Genomic DNA, 22,415 nt, shown 5'->3' with positions numbered 1-22,415 from the left:
ATCATATTTGCTGAAAAAAAAAATGTTGTGCCTAGCCAACAGTGTATCATGCCTCATGTCTGCCTTGTGCTTATGCACAGTTGGGTGGCACATCCAGGGATTTTATGTATTAAGCCTGAGGTCCCTAAAGTGAACCCATAAGCCTATTTCTGGCCGCAATTTCACTTAAAAATTTGCACGTTTTAGGTGGCAATATTTTTGCTTTTTGATAATCACAATATTTTGCCACATAAGGTCAGTCTGCCACCTGTTTAAATAAGAAGGAAAGCTACTGAGGCAGTTTATTGCCAATAGATTAGCCACAATAGTGCAAGATAGGACGCTCTATGTATTCTGTAGTGTGCTTTACCATACCAGATTATACAGCTCTAGAAGCTCTATCTCTTTGTTTAGGATAGCAGCTGTCAGGTTAGCTTGTGACATCACTTCCTACCTGAGTCTCTTCCTGTTTACTCATAGCTCTGGGCTCAAATTACAGCAGGGAGGGAAGGAGGGAGAAGGACAGAGGAGCAAACTGAGCATGCTCAAGCCCAAGCCTTGGAGGTTTAAGCTGAAGACAGGAAGTCTGATACAGAAGCCCGTGTGTACACAATAGAAGGAAAGAAATGCAGTGGTTTTTTTTGACAGAGGACTCAGAGCAGCATTACTTTGAGGGTTTACTGGTGTATTTATATAGATCTTTCTGATAAAGCTTACTTAGTTTTAACCTTTCCTTCTCCTTTAAGAGATTTTCAATTTCCAAACAGGATTCAATGATAATCTACAGTATTTAAGATTACTGGAACTAATAGAATTTCTAAAAGTATTTTTAGCATCTGTATTTGATTTATGGTCTTTACTGTGGGCTCGAGCCTACAAAAATCAACTGGCAGCTAGTCAGGCAGAGATTCTCCAGAGATTCTTAATTTCAAAAAAAATGTACAGGCTGCTGAGTTCCAGTTGGAGTCTGGCACTGTAAACCCTCAACATTTTGGTTCAAGTAATTGGAAATCTGCTTATGCTTCTTTATGGCTCCTAAACTGTCTATATAATGTTTATTGCCCTAATACAGAGTCTGTTGGGGTTGCTTTGTTTGTTTCCTAGTATATGGAATGTTCAAGTTCTATATTGCCAAGTCTGTTTAGTGCTTAGTAATCTGGAGTGCCATTAATGTTCAAAGTGGAATTTCACCTGACTGATTACACGAGGAAAACAATTCATTTTGTCCTGGTGCTTGTATATTATATTTCAGTTTATATACTGTTTACTTTTTATCAGTGGACTGTTTGGATTTTTTACTATATTTATATTAGACAATCATTGGTTAGCTTGAAGGCAATTGTAGCTAGCTCTGGTGACGGAGTAGGACATTTTCCCTCTGTGCTTTCTTGAAGCCGTGCAGATGGAGACATGAGCATTTTTCTTAATTATAATTTACTTGTGAAATGGCTTAATAACTGTAGTAATTATTTCCTGAACTGATTCTGCCTCAGGGACTTGTCTCCTAGGTCTGTGCACACAAAAGACTGGTTGAAATAATTGGCAAGTGAAAGATTGTTTGCAAACATGACAAAGTCCATTAAGGTCATTTGGCTTGTTGGCGGTCATCCTATAAGTAGGTTCATCCACAGCTGCATGAAAAAGCATTTGTAGGGCAACGTTTGCAAAGGCAAAGGCAAACATAATAATACTTCCCTTAGGTGCAGCCAGTTGTGAATGTTTTTATTATGGGGTTATTATGCGGTGCATGTGTGTCAGTAGGGGTTGCTTGATTGCATGCAAAACAACAATATTGGCAAAAATAACAATACTGCCAGAAACAACAATAATGTGTTATTTAAGATAGCTTATAGTACAAGTTGATCCAGGGACTAGTCCAATTGCCATCTTGGAGTCAGGAAGAATTCAGGAATCGTCCCCTGGATCAACTAGCAGTTAGGCAATTTATATATACAGACTTAAGGTTGAACTTGATGGACGTGTGTCTATTTTCAATTGAACTTACAATGTTAATTACTATGTTACTTTGTTACTTGAATATATTCCTATCGGAAGGTGATCAGTGTGTAGCTATCAGTGTTTCATATCTATAATGCTGATATCTACACCAGGATTATCTTCTACATCAGCTAATAAAACATCTGGTACAATGAACTATAACTTCAAAAGTTCTGTGTGGAGCTGAAAGCTGTAGCTTAGTATCCTTGAACATCTGACCTCTAGCCCTGTATTTCAATAAACAAACATAACTGCCTGATAATGTACATCACAGAATTGACTATAATGGGCTGATCAGTCAGATATTGTAGATGGCTATTGCTAAGTACTATGGGTTGGGCCGTGAAGAAGACCTACAGGTCTTCCCAATTTCCCATTTGTTGGTGCTCCATGTACCCACTGACAAGGTATATCAGGAGATTAAAATCAGAAAGATGTCGATTGAGCAGGTTAAAATATAAATTCTGTCGGGGAGAAGAGCACATTGGCTCGTTGATGTTATCCTTCCCCCCGATGGCCTATATCCTGTCAATGTGATCCCACCTCAAGGTGGGCGTATCAGGGAAATATCCACTTCTGTGGTGACCTCACCACTTGAAAAGGTCTTTCAATGTCAAGTCAGCTTTAGTGTAGGTGATGAGCTCTTCTGGCAAGACACAGCAGAAAGGGTCTTGGAGACAGACTGGAACAGAGATGGAGTGGGTGAAGAATAGAACACATAGAAACAACAAGGAATGGGCAAAGATCTGGAGAGAGACTCAAACAAGATGTAGAACAACTGTAGAATAGACTGGAACAGACAAGAACATGATTGAGAGTGTAAAAGTAGGAATAGGAAGGATCAAGATGTGTCAGGCTTTGACAAACAGGAACTGGATTAGACAGGAAAAAAAATACAGGTCAGACAGCATTACATCTAGAGCACACCATAGTTCTGCCTCTGTCAGATTTGGGAAACGCTTTGAATGTCTGGTATTACTGGTTCTTTAAAATGCACACTCATGTCTCTTGTAGAACATATATAAACATTTAATCAAATAAAGATGAATGCTATGTTTTAAATGTAGGAGTAAAGTCTTGTTGAATACAGTGTTAATGACAGGCCCATTGCATTCACTTGTCAGGCCACTTGTCACTTGACTACTACGTTTCCCAGCAACAATCACCTAACAAGCAAGTGCATCTGTGCCTGTCGGGTGATTGTCTTACAAATAATTGGTGGGGGGATTTTGAATGCTTTATCACCCCCAGAACAGACCCTCAACGGAACTTTAATGTACAAAGTATCTCCGTGTGCCATTACTCTTAAAGAAACAGGATGTTCTGCTCACACGCTGCAGTGTTACTATAGGATTCCTCATTTGGCTTTATCTACTGTCCCCAATACTTCCATCCTGCTTAGTTCTGTATTGCCTTCACTGATATGTATCGGTTGTTCTAGTATTCCTGAATCAAGAAATTGTGTTCTGATTCCTGTATTTCATATGGATTAAACTTCTCCAAAAAAGAACAATGAACGTCCCTCCATTCCCTAAATTCAGGAAAAACTGAAAAATTCTCTGTGGCTAATCTTGAAAGTGAGAGCAACTGAACCTCATATCTCAGTGATTGCATCTTGTTCCATTACTCTTCATAGGTTGTGAAGTATTTGAAACACTTGTCTACCTGTATCTCTATTTGTTATTCCAGTATCCAAGGAAAGGGTGAATTAATTAAAAAAAAATACAATTTTTAAAAAAACTTTTACAACATGAACTACAGTTTCCAATGATATTGCTTAAAAAGGGGCTTTGTTTCAGTACTTTCTCTTGCTATTGTTTTCAGACCTTAAGATTGGTTCCTGTTTACAGAATGTAATCAAAACTTAAACTTGTGTTTAATTCCACTGGCCAAATGTAAAGCAGACTATCCTGATTTCTTGGCCGAGCAAGTGAACATTTGCTTTGTATGACGCAAAGAGAGTATTCAATTACACTAGAGTAAATAGCACATACTGGAAGTGTCTCACTGTTATATCTTTGCTTTGCATAGACAACAATGCCCCTCACCTTCACTTTGTCTCCAAGATTCAATGTGGACAAAATGGTTTCTGTTCCTCATTCCGGTTTTTATTTGAGTGGAAATTCACTAATGTGCAGTGAACCAAAACAACTGATCATCAATTTGCTTCTAATGTTGTACGCTTGTTAAGGTGGCCATAGACGTACCAATAATATTGTACAAAACAAATTTTCGTACGATGGCACACTGGGTGTTTTGACTATCATTACGTCTGTTTGAGAACAGCAGCAGTCAAAATGGCCCTGTCCACCTGTCACCATATCTGATGTATTGTAATGGCAAGCTCCTTCACTGGAGCACATGAGCACTCACTCACTATCGGCAGGGCTAAGTTCAATGTTCCAAGTGTAAAAAAGGGGTGCAAAATATTCTTTTATCTGCACTTTGCATTTTATCCCTTAGGTTGTCCCTTAGGTGCAGGTCATGCTGCTTGTCTTCAACACTTTTCAGCACTGTATTCATAAGAAATAGTCTGGATGTGGCACAAGGGCATCACCTGGAACACCCAATGGGCATAAGGTGGTCGGGAAGTATGTAGGGAGTAACTACTAGGGCTCCCATGTGTCTCCATGTGTCTCCATGCTCTCCTAAATTGTGCCATAGGGATCATGCACATGCATCCATGGCTCTGCCTGTCACTGCTCCATGTGCTTTAGCCAGGGGACTTGTCATTATGTGACATTAAGCGGAATTGAAAAAAAAAAATAATTATGGTCAAAACTGTTAAATTACTAGTGAATTATCCAAACTCGATTATAATTTTTGAAAAAATTAGGTTTTCTAGATTTATCAAATTCTGGCCCTTTAAGAATCTGAGTTCAACTATTCGCCACCTAAAACCTGCCAAATTTGTGTATAAGTCAATGGGAGAGGTCCAGTGACCAATTTGAAGGTGTTTGTAGCCTTTTTGACATTCAAGTTTTTTTCGGAGAAGAAATTCGATTAGGGTTTTCGATTTGATTTTTCGGGTCGGTAAAATTAGTCAGAGTTTAAGATATATGAATTGAATTCCAAGTAAAATTGAATTTATTAGAGTTAAAAAAACTCACATGAATTCAAAATTCAACCCCGGGTGGCCGTACAAACATAAGATAATAAGATTGTTCAATACGATTATCTGAGTGTGTATTGGGGCCGGCCTATGGATATCATTGGTTTGGCGATTGTTGGAATTACATAAGACAAATAGATGCCCACCCAAAGGTGCCCAAAGGGGCATGTGTGACTCCTCATAAACGCTGGGGCAATTGGTGATGCCTTTAATGGTGACTGGCAGTTTTGTGATGAATGGCAGTTGAGGACAAAACAACCCATGTGCCATTAGCCTTACTACACTGCCGCCGAGTCCTACAATATTTATTGTTATTCACAAGGCCTAATATTGTTGGACAGAAAATCAGAGCAACATCAAACTGGATGTCATCATTTTTAAGAAATGTTCTACCCTCTTTCTGTAATTGTTCTTTCTGGGTTTTGAGAGTTTATGTACACAAACAGTTATAGCTGTATATTTTGTTGGATGCCATTTAAAATCCCATTCTTTAAGCGCTCTAGTGATGATTGCAATCAGGATTATTCTGTGCTTGAGCCAGATGAAAATGGTGGAAAGCTAATAAAAACAATTCAAATGTATTTTTTTTTTCTGCCAATGATGCAAATTAACAGAAAGCAAATAACTGAAAGCATTCATCCAACAAAACGACAGTGTTATTTTTTATTTAGACCTTCGGTATCTGTTGCATGACTGGCACCATTTTGTTGACGACTGTGTTAATATTTCACTTCTTTATCTTATCTCTTTTCTATACAGGTGATTTCTATTCCCTTGTTTCCAAACTGCTAGGCGAGAGGGAAGATGTTGTACATGTCCATAAATACAACCCCACAGATATGCTAGATTCTGATCTCGTAGCTGAGATCGCTAATGTCGTGCAAAAGAAAGATCCTGGCTGGTATTACACCAGGCAAGTCCTGGGGCACGACAAGCAGCCTAACACTGTTTTGGTCAGAGACCGAATTCACAAATTCCATAAATTAGAATCCACCTTGAGACCACCAGGGAATACGCTCCCCCAGGTGCAGCAAGCTAGACCTGCTGGAGCCAACACCAGGGAGAAGCAGCATCTAGGAGGTTGGTTGGGAAACGTTCAAAACCATTCTCATTGCTACAGTCATCTTAGCAGAACCTGAAGGGAAATCAAATCATTTCTACTGTAAAATATATATATATATATATACATATATACCGTATATACTGTTTTCTTTGCTCCTATATGCAGTTACATTTTTTTAGTTAGATAACAAATCTACTTATACCGCCTATGGGCAACTAAAGTCCTGCCACAAATGACACTCATATGATAAAAACAGATAACGTAACCCCTTCAATTCTATGCAGATTTTATGCAACTCACAGTTGAACTATAGCTCCCCATTCATATATTTAGCCTTATTTTATCTTATTCCTACCCAAGATGCCACTGCTTGCAAAGCATAATCTAGGCCCCTACCCTTTAAGGGCACACACAATGCTCATCTGGTTGGGTTGGAAGGAATCAGTAGGGGTCATTTATGACCGAGCAGTTGCATTCCCACAAATTTCCCCATAGTGAGTTGCGGCACAAACCCGTTCATTTAGGGTCCTTGCGTCAAAAAGAACTCTCTCTGCACTCTGAACTGCATAGTCTTTCCTAATTTAGGCCAAGGTCACACAGCGTGTATTTTTGCAGGCTGAGAGAAGCAGATCCACTCTGTGCCCCTGTTCATTCATCTTTGTAGTCACACACAGCTTAGTAGATGTTGCCCCAAGGATGTCTCATTTCACCTATTTGGGCTGACCACCTGTTCAGATTTGTTACCTGGGACAGCCCAACTTTTGGGAGTTCTGTCTGGGTCAAAACTGCCTGCCAGGTTTTCTTACTTTGAAAAACCAGGCAGGATTCCCTAAATGATGCGACGATTGTCGAGCAACTGCCACATCATAGCTCCACCCACCGACCCACCCATGCAACATCACTGTCCCACCAACAACATTGTCACCCCACCCCCCTTGACGTCATTGGCCCGTCCCCTGCCCTCAGCTCCTAGCAGGTAAAGGTGGCAACCCTACCTCCAATCAATCAAGATGGGGCACGGAGTGGATCCACTTCTCTCAGCTTGCAAAAATATGCAGGCTGAGAACAGCTGAGCCTATGTTCTGAGTGGTGACTGTGCTCCAAATTGCACATTGCTCTTGCAGGTGTAAATTACTCCTTGGTAGTATGAGGTTTGGAGGGGCTATATTTATTTTGCATAAAACTGATGGATTCGTGGAAGTGTGCACCAGCTTTATGCAATGCATAGTTAACATAGGGGATCAGTTGAGGCTGGACTTTATTCGCCACTTAATACCACACCTGCAAGTAAACGGAAGTAGTTCATATTAGGAAATAACATCTCCCAGAACCCTCAGCCAGCACGTCTACTGAGTGTTCCACTTTATGCTAGCTGGATGATTGCCATGATAACCCAATAAAATATCAGATGTTGCAGCATAAGTGGTGACAGAGTCTACCAACTATCTACCAGCTATCATAATGCCCATTTCCCAGGAGAGTTGGAGCACAGCAGCATAGGATGAGCCTGTGCCATTTCTTCTTCATGAAACTGGGCTTTATTTTTAATCCTGGATTGTCAGTGCAAAGGGAAGGCCCACATTCGTTCCCTTCAGGTTGCTATGGCAGCAAACCATGACGACATTGCTCCCTTTCTATTGTGTTGTGGTCTTTGTGATATTGATTGTGTTCAGTATTTCACACAAATGTGGAAAGCTAGATAATGATGTGGCATGTGAAGATTCCATCTGAGTAGTCGGCAATCCTCATGCATGACAGACATCTGTGCGTGGGCTGCTCTGTGCGCTCTCTTTACATTGTCGCCTGCCAGCTTAATGTTTCCAAATACATCTTGCCTTCTCACATATTCCGCAGTGCTCTTTTTCCTATTCAAACCTGTTGTAAAGGGTTCTGTCGCACGTCAGAGCTGCTAATAAATATCGGAGCAACATTATGTGCCTTAACAGACTATGTGCTATCAGATTTAACCATCAACAGAATGCAAGGCTACCATTTATTGTTCCTTATTATACTTCTGTCCTATAGATTATACTAAATATGTCACCCCCTGATTATATGGAAGTACTACGTTTGCACTAGTCCACTAAAACAGCACTAAAGAGTGACTAAAGTTTATCATAGCACAAGTCACAAGCAGTGCTGCTTTTCTCTTCATTGAATTTAGGGGATATTATTAAGACATTTTGCCCTGTATTGTTGAACATAAAGATTTGAATGAACAATGTGACCTTACACGCGTATATATGGAACTCCAAGGTGACTTCTTATTATCCTCATACAGTCAGACCTTGATTTTACATTCTAAAATATTACATTTTCTTGCTTTTACATCTTTTTTTATATATAGTCTCAAGAGCACAGAACTCATTTATCTTTCCACTGAATTTACACTTTCCTGCAATTTACATCACATTTACTTTGGCCCCCTGAGAAGTGTAAATTCGAAATTCTGCTGTATTTAACAGTAGGACTTATATTATCTCTTATAATGCATTTATCTTGCTAGTAAAGGTGCTTGGGGGAGGGGGAGCGTAAGATCAGGGAATGAGGCAGTGGTGCTCCAGGCAAAGGATATTTCACTGCATCATTAAAGGGATACTGTCATGGGAATTTTTTTTTTTCAAAAAGCATCAGTTAATAGTGCTGCTCCAGCAGAATTCTGCCTTGAAATCCATTTCTCAAAACAGGAAACAGATTTTTTTATATTTCATTTTGAGATCTGACGTGGTGCTAGACATATTGTCAGTTTCCCAGCTTCCCCCAGTCATGTGACTTGTGCTATGATAAACTTTAGTCACTCTTTAGTGCTGTACTGCAAGTTGGTGTGATATCACTACCTTCCCTCCCCCAGCAGCCTAACAACAGAATAATGGGAAGGTAACCAGATAGCAGATCCCTAACACACGATAACAGCTGTCTGGTAGATCTAAGAACAGCACTCAATAGTAAAATCCAGGTCCCACTTCGACACATTCAGTTACATTGAGCAGGAGAAACAACAGCCTGCCAGAAAGCAGTTCCATCCTAAAGTGCTGGCTCTTTCTAAAAGCACATGACCAGACAAAATGACCTGAGATGGCTGCCTACACACGTATGTTACAAAAAAAAATACACTTGTTAGATTAGGAATTCAATTTTATATTATCGTGTGAATTATGTGCAGTGTAATTTAGAAATAAAAACATCATAAAAATCATGACAGAATCCCTTTAAAGCTTTAACCATTAACAGAAAATGGTCCTGTCTGACATTGGTGCTAACCAAATAGACAAGAGCTGGTGTTCTTGCAAATTAATTTTGGTGTACCAAACAGACACAAGAGTAATCTTCCCCAATGATTATGATGAGACTAGAGCACAGACTTTACCTCTCCCCATGGCCCTCCCCATAGCAGGAAAAACTCAATGGGGCTGTAATTCTTGGCATCTCCCGTTTTAAATCTGTTGACGGATACGGCATTACATCTTACACAGAGATCTCCTCTCTTTTTTACAGCATGAGATATTTCCCTTTTGTAGACTAGGAAGCAGCCAGCACCCAGTGACAATGCATTGTACATCTCTAGAGCAAAGGACTTATACAAGGAGGGTCTCGTTGGCTGCAGCATAAAATAGTTGTAATATAAAGCCTTCTTCTTCTGACATTTTGCAGCTTTCAAATAGGGGTCACTGACACTACAGAACATACGTTCTGTAAGGCTACAAATGTTTTGTTTTTGCTACTCTTTGTTACTTGTCTTTCCATTCAGGACCTCTACTGTTCATACTCCAGTCTCTTATTCAAATCAATGCATGGTGGCTAGGGTAACTGCTAAATTACTCAAAAACCACAAATAATAAAAAATGAAAACCAATTGCAAATTGTCTCCGAATATCACTTTCTACATCAAACTAAGGTTAATTTAAAGGTGAACAACCCCCTTTGTGATTATTGTGATAGTAATAGTTGCTAATAGTCCACAGATGAAGCTGAGAAATGTATCACCTAATGATATTGTAACAGTTCAGAATCTGCACCTGGATAACTGAGCTGCCAGCACCAGAGACAGGGACATTAAACTTTAAACTGTATTTATTTAAAGGGGTTGTTCACCTTTGAGTTAACTTGTATGATATAGAGAGCGATATTCTGAGACAATATGCATTTGGTTTTCATTTTTTATTATTTGGTTTTAGAGTTATTTAACTTTTTATTTAACAGCTCTCCAGTCTGCAGTTTCAGCTACAATCCAAATTACCCTAGCAACCATGCATTGATTTGAATAAAAGACTGGAATATGAATAGGAGAGGGTCTGAAAATAAAGCTACACGAGTAATAAAAAGTAGCAATAACAATACATTTTTAGCCTTACACAGCATTTGTCTTTAGATGGGGTCAGTAATCCCCATTTAAAAGCTGGAAAGAGTCGGAATAAAAAGATAAATAATTCAAAAACTATAAGAAATAAAAAATGAAGACCAATTAAAAATTGCTTATAATTGGTCATTCTATAAGAAACTAAATGTTCACTTAAAGGCGGACCTTTTAGAAATTCATCCATACTGTACAGAAATACTGTAAGAACAGTTGTTACTATACTTCTTTCCACATTTGGCAAGGGTCAACAGAGGGGCCATAACTTTAATGCAATTTATGGATTTTGAATAATAAAGGGGGATAAAAAAAAACTAGCTTTGTACAATACACCTTTACAAGCCATAAGTGTGCTTAAAGGTAAGATTTCACTGCAATGGGGCTTTGAAAAGAAACAAGGTTTTGAGAAGATGATGTAGAACAATGGATTCTTATACAAGACAGAAAATGCTCGCAATGTAATAAATGCGAGTAAACACATAAGAAAGCAATGCATTAGGAAAATAATTACACGTTTGTGCGTTTCCATGCCATTTGAGAGATGCAAAGGAAAGGCTAGGAAAAGCAGTAGAGCACAGTATCATTATAGTATTATAATACACAAAAGCCATGAATATCTTGTACATTATATCCTTATGATACACAAAAGATATGAATATCTTGTAAATTATATCGTTATAAATGGTGAGTTCTGATGTCATTTCTGTCACATGACACACTGAAACTTGTGTATTATAATAAATAAAGTACCTCGGAGTTCCATGACCTGTATAAAAACACTTGGCCTTCGGCCTCATATTTTTATATGGTCATGAAACTCCTCGGTAACTTATAATATCCTTGTATTTTACAAGAGGGGGTACTTTATTCACTGTATAAACGGTGAGTTCTGGTGTCATTTCTGTCACATGACTCACTGAAACTTGTATATTGTAATAAATAAAGTACCCCCAGTTGCAAAATATGAGGATATTAGAAGTTACCTTGGAGTTCCATGACCTGTATATGGCCATGAAACTCCTCTGTAACTTGTAATATCCTTTTAATTTACAAGAGGGGGTACTTTATTCACTATATAAACGGCTCAGTTATAAACGGAGCTTAGTGATGTCATTTTTGACACATGACTCACTAAAACTTGTGTATTATAAATAAAGAACCCCTTGTTGGAAAATATGGGGATATTAGAAATAACCTCAGAGTTCCCGGCCTTCGGCCTCATGCTTTTATATGATTAAGGTAATTTATAATATCCTTATATTTTACAATAAGGGGTACTATATACTATATACTATATTATGGAATCAAATGTACGGTAATATAGAACTTCACACTTTCTGTCTAGTCTATTGATCCAATTATAACATTGAATCTGTGTAAAATATCAAATCTTAACTGTATGGGTTATAAGTAGTGATGGGCGAATTTTGCGCGAATTTTGCGAAACGGCGAAAAATTCACGAAACATCGCCGGCATCTCGTTTTTCATGCCGGCGCCCGTTTTTGATGCCGGCGTCCGTTTTTTCGGAAATTTTTTTTGGACGCTGGCGAATTTTTGCCGCAAATTTTCACGGGCGTTTCGCGAATTTATTCGCTGGCGAATTTGCGCCAGGCAAATAAATTCGCCCATCACTAATTATAAGATTATTCTCCCTCTTCTTATGATTACTGTTGTTGCTTCAGTACAAAACAGTATTTCAGTGGCCCATTTCTCATGCAGTAGTGAAATATTACATATGTTGCTGAAGCTGTAGTTAGACAGGGTAGGTATTCAGATGAATAGGTGTGGTGTGTGATTGCTAAGGGACCAGTCTGGGTCTCCCTATAAATATATGTCCTTTATAAGTGCCAAGTTATTAGTAAAGGGGTTGTACACCTTTAAATTAACTTTTAGTATGATGTAGAGAGAGATATTCCGAAACAATTTGCATTTGGTTTTCACTTTTCATTATTTGTGTTCTTTGTGTTATGTAGCTTTTTAATTCAGCAGTTCTCCAGTTTGCAATTTCAGCAATCTGGTTGCTAGGGTCCAAATTACCCTAGCAACCATGCATGGCTTTGAATAAGAGACTGGAATATGAACAGAAGAGGGTCTGAATAGAAAGATAGACAAGTAATAGAAAGTAGCAATAACAATAAAGGGCCTGAATTTAAAGATGAGTAATAAAAAGTAGCAATATATGTGTAGCCTTTGTTTTAAAGTGGACCCGTCACCCAGACAGAAAAATCTGTATAGTAAAAGTCCTTTTCAAATTAAACATGAAATCCAATTTCTATTTTTTATTAAAGCATTCATGGCTCTTGTAAACTCATTTTAAAAATCTCAGCTGTCAATCAAATATTGTCTGCCCTGCCTCTATGCCTAGACATAGAGGCAGGGCAGACAATTTCTTTCACTTTCCATTCAGCACTTCCTAGATGTCACTGCTCTTCCCACATTCCCCTATTCTCTTCACCGTTTAATTGTGTATTTAGGGCATGGGGATGGACATCAGGTCCCCCATTCTGGTGCACAAACAAGATTCCGAATTTATACAAGGCTTGTCTTAATAACACTGTCCACAAAATGGCTCCTGCCTGCTTGCTATAATTATGAATTCCCAGACTGAAGGAAACAAGATTCAAATAATTTATATAGTGTAATTAAAGTTCATTTTGCATGACTAATGTGATAAAAAAGGATTTTGAATAATTTTTTTGTGTGACGGGTCCCCTTTAAGATGGGATCAGTGACCCCCATTTGAAAGCTGGAAAGAGTCAGAAGAAGAAGAATGCAAATAATTCAAAAACTGTAAACAAATGAAGACCAATTGAAAAGTTGCTTATAATTTTATAACTTACAAAAAGTGAATTTAAAGGTGAACCACCCCTTTAATGAATGTGTATGTGTGTGTTTGTGTAGGTGAGGGAGAGCAGCAGCTATTGGGCAGCATAACTGAATCTGTTCATGTGTATTGATGACATCACAAAATCATTTCTGCAGGTCCCATAAGCTGCATCCCATAATTTCAAACGTCTTGTTCATTTTGTCAAGAATAAAGCATTTAAAAGGATATCTGTATACTTTATGTTAGCCTTCTGAGTTGCCAAAGGGGAGGATGCTTTTACTCTCAATTGGGATGCCTTGCAAGAAGGAATATTAGATTGCATGTGCGTGCAAGCTGCTTCATACAATAATGTTCTCTGTCTCTTTCTCTCTTGAAATATTTAGGTGAATGCCTAACATTCAAAATAACACATGGCTGAGCAATAAAGAAAATGCCATTAACATAAACTGTCAGTTTCACACATTAATGATTAGCAGTGCTAAATCATGGCTTTCTGCTCCCCCCCACACTTTATATTGGGTCACTACTATGCACCATTGTAATAAATGTCTGTGTTTCTCTCCTGTAGATGTCCATTTAGAGGAAGATACAGACTGGCCGGGGGTGAACCTCAAAGTGGGACAAGTGTCAGGCTTGGCTCTGGATCCCAAGAATAATCTGGCTATTTTTCACAGGGGGGATCATGTCTGGGATGAAAAGTAAGTTTTTCACTATTCCTCCTTAGCTTAGCCATAGTTTTTGGCCCTATAGATGGGTTGCAGTGCTATAATATATATAATAGATATTGGGGCACATTTACTAAAGTGTGAATTTTCTCTTCACCTAACGTCACTACAGTTCGCCTCACTTCACCAGGTGTATTTTCACAACACATCTCCATATTTACTAAAAATCGTAAGTGCACTTTTTCAAAAGAATTGTGGTGAATTTTCTCCTGGCAGTTTATTCCCCTATACATGTATGGGACCTGTTATCCAAAATGCTTGGGACCTGGGGTATTCCAGATAATGGATCTATGCATAATTTGGATCTTCATACCTTAAGGCTACTAGAAAATCATGTAAACATTAAATAAACCCATTAGGCTGGTTTTGCTTCCAGTAAGGATTAATTATATCTTAGTCGGTGTTTTAATTGTGGTTCTATGAGTCTCTCGGAAGTAATTCAAACACACCAGCTACCTATAAGCAAAGGTTTATTACATACATAGCATGAAGAAGATATACTTACCAAATGAGTAAAAGAGTGAAGCACCTTCAATCTGCAACCAAGACTGGGAGATCCCGGAACAGTCAGCAGATTGAATCCCTCAAATGGTTCACGGAAGGTCCTGTGGCGGCACGCGTCAACCCCACAAGTGAGATCTCAACTGACCGAATCGAGACCCCTAGTTTATATAGGCTTAGCAAACAATGAGCTCAGATAGTAATTTAGTAAGAAGATACAATGATTTGGTTAATAACAGATCTTGCTTCCCATGTGCTCATCAGGATCTGGCCAGACTCCCAACAAGCACATCCGAAGCAGAGATCTTATCTTGCTAACTGGTAGCTGAATAGCATATTGTGCCCCTAGCTACAATAAAGGAGAGTCTGATAAGGGCTGCAGAAATCATAAAACATAATACATATCAGAATAATGAACAAGTATTAGGTCACTTCCCATGATTTCTCTTGCACAACGCTTCATTATACAGGATTATGGATTATAAGGCCGCCTTGTATACTATCATACAAAGCTTTGTTATACACAATTATACGTTATAAAGCTTCTTTTTACACTATATTGGGCTCAACATACGACATCGGGTTCAACAGTAGAACAGTTCTTTGTGTTATATTTTTATACAGTTCTTTATCAAAGTATTACAATGAGCTATTGGGTTTAATCAGAGTATTACCATGAGCCATTATTGAAAAAACTCCTATTAATACAGTCGGAATCAAGTACAAGCTACTGTTTTATTATTACAGAGAAAAAGAAAATCATTTTTGGATTATTTGGATAAAATGGAGTCTATGGGAAATTACCTTTCCGTAATTAGGAACTTTCTGGATAACGGGTTTCTGGATAACGGATCCCATACCTGTACAAAAATAATAGGGAAAATACTTTAAAGAATTTACACTAGAGAATTTTCACCAGAGAATTTTCGCCATGGAGAAAAACAGCATGGAAAGGGCAATGTTGATGGTGATTTAAAAGTGACTAGTCTTTCTTTATAATGGGAGTTCGTCAGCCTGAACCTGGTGAAATAAACTTTAGCGTAAGGGGTAGCGTTCACACATTAATTAATTACTGGATTTTCACAAGAGAATTTTCACTGGTGAAAATTCCAGGATGGTGCGAAAGTTCTCTTGTGCTGAGGTTTGTCACTTGTGAATTGTCCTCTTTGCCATTTAGTACCATAAATAGGAGATCTTGTGACGAATTGTCTTTTTGGAGAATTTTCTCCAAACAGCCACAATTTGCCTTTAATAAATGTGCCCCATTGTAGGGATGCAGCTAATCCAGGATTCGGTTAGGATTCGGCCTTTTCAGCCGGATCCGGATCTTGGCTGAACCGAATCCGGATCCTAATTTGCCTATGCAAATATTATGACTTTTTGTCATAAAGCAAGGAAGTAAAAAATGTTTTCCCACCCCTGATTTACATATGCAAATTAGGATTCAGATTCAGTTCGGTATTCGGCTGAATCTTTCACAAAGGATTCAGGGGTTCGGCCGAATCCAAAATAGTGGATTCGGTTCATCCGTACCCTATTGAGTATCCACAGCTAAAAAAAAGGTGATTCGGCCCTGGGGGCTAATGCAGCCTCGCCCACCCTAATGGCTTTTAGAGGTCAACGGGCACGACCGAAATAGTCTTTACATTCACTTTCTTTTATTAATGTTCAGCTTACAATACTGACACGTGTGAGTGAGAGCAGTTCTGTTTGCTCAGATGAAAATAAACAAAAATCCCATTTATTCTGGCTAAGGGCGATTTTGGTGCGATCCGATTTGCTGTGCAAAAAGGCGTCACGTCGCATGCGACGGAAATAAGGTAAGCAACCGGAATGCCGGATGGTGTCGCAGCATTCGTCGTCGTCCGTCGTGTTGCGTCGGACGAACACTGCAACTTCATCCGACATTTTCATCTCTTACCTTATTTCTGTCGCATTTGACGTGACGCCTGCGTTTTTGCGCCCATGGAGTTTCTCCCTTAGGGTGCAAAACAATATTATACAATGTGTTCCTGCATCAAATGGTGCAGCTAATGACTATTCCTAAATACACAGTTCACTTGCGAGTAGTTAAATAGTTTTGTCTATTGTCCTAGTGGGACCAGAGCAGGGATCCATTCTTTCTTCTCTCTTCCTGGAGTGTTTCCTGCAGGATAAAATAAGTAAATAAAACACATAGAGCAGGTATGTCAAGCTATTAGCCCCAGCTGTTGTTATTAGGAGTCCATTCGTGCTGTAGCTCAGCAACAGATGGAGGGCTACTGCAGGAACCTTCATATACAATGCACGTCTTCTGAAATGCCTTTATGCAGGTATGATTGACTTGCAGTTCTTGAACTGTTGTTGACCAGAAACCCAAAGAGGTGCTAGAAGTTCTACCTGAGCAACAGCTGGCCCCCCTTCCGACCCCCCTACTGCATACGCAAAAGGAGCTGCGACCTGCAAATTGTTTTTGTAGAGCCAGGAGATCGGGAGAGGGGGTCTGGCCTGGCGGGGGCCCACCGAGTTTTTTCCCGGTGTCCCGCCGGGCCAGTCCGACCCAGTGAAGGGGTGATTCACTTGTAGGTTAACTTTTTTTATGGTATGGAATGGCCAATTCAAAGCAACTTTTCAATTATTGTTCGTTAATTATTTTTTATGATTTTATTTAATCCAAATCAATGCAATTGCAAACTGGAGAGCTGCTGAATAAAGAGCTAAATAACTTTAAACTATCATACTAAACATTTACTCAAAGGTGAACAACCCCCTTTAATAACCCCATTATTGAGTGATGCAAACATATGTTTTCAGTGTTATTATTTCCTCTAAGAGGGATTGACAGACGGCTTATTTGTATTATTGGGAGTGAACCTGAGCAGAATATTCAATTCTGTATTATGTATGAATTATGTATGATTTGTTCTGTAGGAAACATATTTCTTCGGTATGGCAGAGGTCATTAGTAACTGATTCTAGTGTAATTAAATACATCGGAATGTGATTAAGGTCAGTTTATTCTATTCTCTTTGATTTTGTTTACATTTGATGGGAAACATTGATCATATTGTTAAATGTAGTCCTTTGGCTCCCCCTTGTGTTCAGGCAATAAAGCTGCATCACAAGAGTTCTGGTCTCTTTGGAGCTATATGCAGTAGCCCCAGAAGAATCTTGGGTTTAAAATAACTACAGCATTGCTATGGCAAATCCCAAGGCTAGCCATGTATACCTTATTACATTCCCCTGTAGTATGCATAGTAACTGTGTTTGTTCTGTTCACAGCTCATTTGACAGGAACTTTGTTTATCAACAAAGAGGAATCGGACCAATCCAGGAGAGCACCATCCTTGTTGTTGATCCAAGCACCTCTAAAGTCCTCAAGTCAACAGGGAAAAATTTGTAAGTATTTCATGATCACTGGCTTGCCTGTTATGGTATAAATGCTAACCAACTAATATATGCAGACGAGAACACATTGAGGTTTATTTATTAAAGGAACAGTAACACCAAAAAATGAAAGTGTTTTAATGGAATGATAGTATAATGTACTGTTGTCCTGCACTGGTAAGGGTGATGGCAGACAGGGAGATTAGTCGGCCAGTGACAAATCTTCTCTACTGCGGACGACTTATCTCTCCGCACTGCCTTCCAGCCGGCAAGAATTGGAATAGCCAGCGGGATCGTTTCGTGCAGCTTCAGGCAATTTTGGAAATCCGAAGCAATCACACCGGCGGATCTCCTGTAGTAGAGGAGATTTGTCACTGGGCGACTAATCTCCCCGTTTGCCACCACCCTTAAACTGGTGTATTTGCTTCAGAAACACTACTGTAGGTTATGTTAATAGAATGCTGTGTAGCCATGGGGGCAGCCATTCAAGCACAGAATACACGGTAGATAACCGATAAGAATTGCATTTTGGATTACAGGTCCCATACTTGTACAGTATTACAGTTTATTACGTTAAAGAATAGTGGAAATGAACTGTACAATGGATCTGTATTATATGAAGCATTGACCTGAGTTAGGAGCAGTAAAAAAAATAGTAATACAGTATATACATGCAAAACAGATTATTTTCGTTAGCTGCTAAACTTAAGCTGTGTGCATGTTCAAAGTCAAATCAGAACATTTGTGTTTGTGTCACTGTACTGAGCATGCCCATGACCCAGGGCACCAAAACAGTAGGCACACTAGAAATGTACCCCTGGCTTTTCAACAAAGAGGAAAGCTGGCCCAGGGTCTGAGGTTAGCAGTTATAATAGCTGGGCAGTGCCTTATAAATTGCTAGTGATTAAACCTTTCATTGTCCTTTAATCACTCTAATAGTAAGGGGGTTATTTATCAAAATCCGATGTGACCTTATTTATTAGTAAAAAAGCATGATTTAAAATCGAGTGAAAATCCGAATCGTACAATTTTTTCTGAGTTTTTTCCCAAATTGTATAATTTTTTTTTCTGGCTTTTTCCTGAAAAGCCAGAATTTTTCAAATTTTTTGCCCGTAAAAACTCAGATTTTTGGGCTAATTCCAGCGCAGACCACAGAAACTAACAAATAGGGACCTCTCCTATTGACTTATACACAACCTCAGCAGGTCTGAGATGCTGGATTTTCGGATTCAGACTTTTCCCATCCTTGGGGTATAATAAATCTCAAAAAAAATCAGTTTTTTTTCTCTCCCAACAAATGTGTATTATACTATAGCTATAGTAAAAAAAAAGTTTTTGACATTCAGGCTTTAATAAATATCCCCCTTAATATACATATGTGCTCAAGTTGTAAAGTAATGATTCCTTGCTGTCAGCAACATTTTCCAACTTGCATTCTTTTTTTTTCAGGTTTTTTTTGCCCCACGGCCTGACTATCGACAGAGATGGGAATTACTGGGTCACAGATGTAGCCCTTCATCAGGTATTTATTTTAAAATGAAATGAAAAAGGTCTGTTCAAAACTGTGTTATTTGGTGGTAACGGCCCACAGGGTGTCAAAACTGGGCTCCGCTGCAGTTACAAGTTGCCCACGCTCGCATCATTGTGGTCTCAACGTTCATTCATTTTCTTCAATAATCATTTGTTTCATTTCTCTTTCTATAATTCCATTTAGGTTTTCAAATTGGGAGCTGGAAAAGAAACACCACTCCTTGTATTAGGGAGGGCATTTCAGCCGGGGAGTGATCGAAAACATTTCTGTCAGCCTACTGACGTTGCAGTCGACCCAATAACTGGCAACTTCTTTGTGGCGGATGGCTACTGTAACAGTCGCATCATGCAGTTCTCACCTAATGGAATGTTCATCATGCAGTGGGGAGAAGGTAGGGCTTACACGGAGAAATTTTTTTTTATAATCGTTCCACCTGGGGGGCAGGAACCTTAATCCTAGGCGTTGCCTCTCACTGGTCACTACTGATACCAGTGGCAGTTGTACTGGAAAGTGAAGACTGGGAACAAACAGCAGGAACAGGATTCAAGTGTTTATTAGTGACATTCACAATACAAACAGTCACAGGAGCTATATTCTTATATTCTATATTCTTAGCTCAGTGGCTCAAGGGTGTCCATAAACAATCCATGATAATTGGCTGTAGCACAGTGCTAAATGCTAGACACTGGGCTACCTGTGGGACTAAATCTGTTACCTAATATATTAGTGCACATGCCCTGGCTTTGTCATTGCTTCACAGAATACCTCAACTAGAGTAATCATTGCTAGTTATACTATGAAGCCTAGAGTATATAAGTCTCTTAAAGGAGAACTAAAGCTTAACCAAAGAAGTAGCCTAGAAATGCTGTACATTATGTTTTGGGCTTGTTTACTAGCCCAAGGCAACCACAGCCTTTTAGCAGCAAAGATCTGTGTCTCCAAAGATGCCCCAGTAGCTCCTCATCTTCTTTTCTGCTGATTCACTGCACATGCTCTGTGCTGCTGTCACTTACTGAGCTTAGGGACAGACTCAAAATACACTGTACACATAGAATATAAATGTCACAATATAAGGCTGATTAGTAATTAATAAAGATAATTACTACATGGCAGCACAGAAACCAGTGCAACTAGCATCAGAATTTAACAATCAGCCTTGTGACATCAACTTATATTACAGACCACCCTCATTTTCTGCTTGATAATTTGCGACGACCCCTAAGCTTATCTTAGAACCCACTGAGCATGTGAGTGTCACAGACACTTTCCAAGATGGTGACCCCCTGTGACAAGTTTGAAGTCCTGGATCATTGCTGCTATTGACAAACTGAAACTTTAGGCTGGTGCAATAAGTTCAGTGTTTAAAATATAGCATTATTAGCCACATTCATTTTTAGGTTTTAGTTCTCCTTTAAAGATAAATATCCTTTGTAAGTCTAATGGCATACCAATGAAAACAACATTTTTATTGAAATGTTTTGTGTTGTTGTGGCCTTGTACAGTCAGGACAAGAGCTACATTGTTATTGTGACTACAGATGTGCTTTATGTTGTTTTTACTTATAAACCCCTAGCAAAGGGCAGAGGTCAGACTGTGCCTTCCAATGCTTCCAAGGAAAACCTTCTTGCAAAAAGAAAGATTGCATCAGTTTGTCTTCTTCATATGGTCCCCAGCATGATTAATTGGCCTTTTGTGGGTCTCCTGGGTCTCTTTATGCAGATTATCCCAGAAGATTATTTCTTTAAGTCTTGTAAAATGTCTTGAGTCCCACAGGGGGAAATAAAGAAAGTAAATAATATTTTCTGCTGTGAGATTAAAATCACAAACGAGGCAGACATGTAATTCAAGAGGAAGGTTTATTTCGTTATGTAGTCCCTTCCCCGGATTTTAGGCCAAACTGTTCATGGGTTATACCTGCAGTATACCTCTCACTCTCTGTGCTCAATGAGGGAAGCCACACGAAGGGCTGATGTGCCCTGAGTTATGAGGACCCCCAACAACTCTGAAAGGTCCACACTGAGAATTAAAACAGGCCCTGGCATTTCAGGTACACAGAGGCCCAATCAGTCCACACAGAGGCCCAAACAGCCCCCACCAGCCCACTAAATACTGACTGTCTATGGCACCTTATAGCAGCCCCTCTGGCATTTGCCAGAACCCACAGATTGCTAGCCCTGGCCTGAACTCTGGGATAAAGCTACCTAAAGAGTATCAATATCAGTGGTAAGGCCAGGTAGCCTATTGAAGCTAGTAATGTGGAGATAATGCCCAAGTTATAAGGAAAAATAAGAAACTTTCTAAATACAAACAATTAAATATTCTGTACCGTTTCTGAAATAATCAAGTTTATATTCACTATTCCTCTCTCAGCATCTGTTTCTCCTCATTCTGTCTTCATGCAGCCGTTGGGTGTCAGATATTCATAGACAGATCCAATATATCTTATAGAGGGGCTTCCTTTCCTAGCAGATATATTAGAGCTCACTCGAATAACTGATCCCAGTACAAACAAAATGTAACAAAATCAATTCTGCATGTAGAGAGACAGGATTTCTGGTGATTTTAATAGAATGAGCTCTAATACATCTTCTAGGCAAAAGGACTCCCCCCTATAAAATACATTGGATTTAACTGTCATTCAAAATCAGACACCCAACTCCTCCTGCATGAAGAGAGAATGAAGAAAATGAACAGATGCTGAGAGAGGGATGGTGAAGATAAACTTGATTATTTCAGAAATGGTACAGAATTCTTAATTGATTGTATTTAGAAAGTTTCTTATTTCAGTATGCTGAAGCTTATATTCAATTCTCATTTTTGCAATAGTTCCCCTTTAAATGATACACTAGCAGGCATACACTGTATTGTACAGCCAGTGCCCAGAGGATCAGAGATTTGCTTTATAATTATTTTACAACAAATCAGTAGTAACAAGGAAAACCAGTTGAAATATGATTG

At 39.0% G+C, this 22,415-nt stretch overlaps 1 protein-coding gene across 5 annotated transcripts in view; it reads left to right on the top strand.

The window, feature by feature from the left end:
• The window catches only part of pam.L (peptidylglycine alpha-amidating monooxygenase L homeolog), a 112,428-nt gene that overhangs the window by 78,642 nt on the left and 11,371 nt on the right, over positions 1-22,415 (top strand). For 3 of the 5 annotated variants that reach the window (NM_001086051.2, XM_041588727.1, XM_018258211.2), the window contains 4 exon segments: positions 13,903-14,032; positions 17,822-17,938; positions 19,376-19,448; positions 19,641-19,848. In NM_001086051.2, the coding sequence (NP_001079520.2) occupies positions 13,903-14,032; positions 17,822-17,938; positions 19,376-19,448; positions 19,641-19,848 (528 nt within the window). 5 annotated transcript variants of the gene reach the window in all.

The sequence above is a fragment of the Xenopus laevis genome, chromosome 1L (assembly GCF_017654675.1).
Source record: "Xenopus laevis strain J_2021 chromosome 1L, Xenopus_laevis_v10.1, whole genome shotgun sequence".
In the NCBI taxonomy this organism is placed as follows: Eukaryota; Metazoa; Chordata; class Amphibia; order Anura; family Pipidae; genus Xenopus; species Xenopus laevis.
The sequence above is the reverse complement of the archived record's forward strand: the minus strand, read 5'-3'. Positions and strand labels throughout refer to the sequence as shown.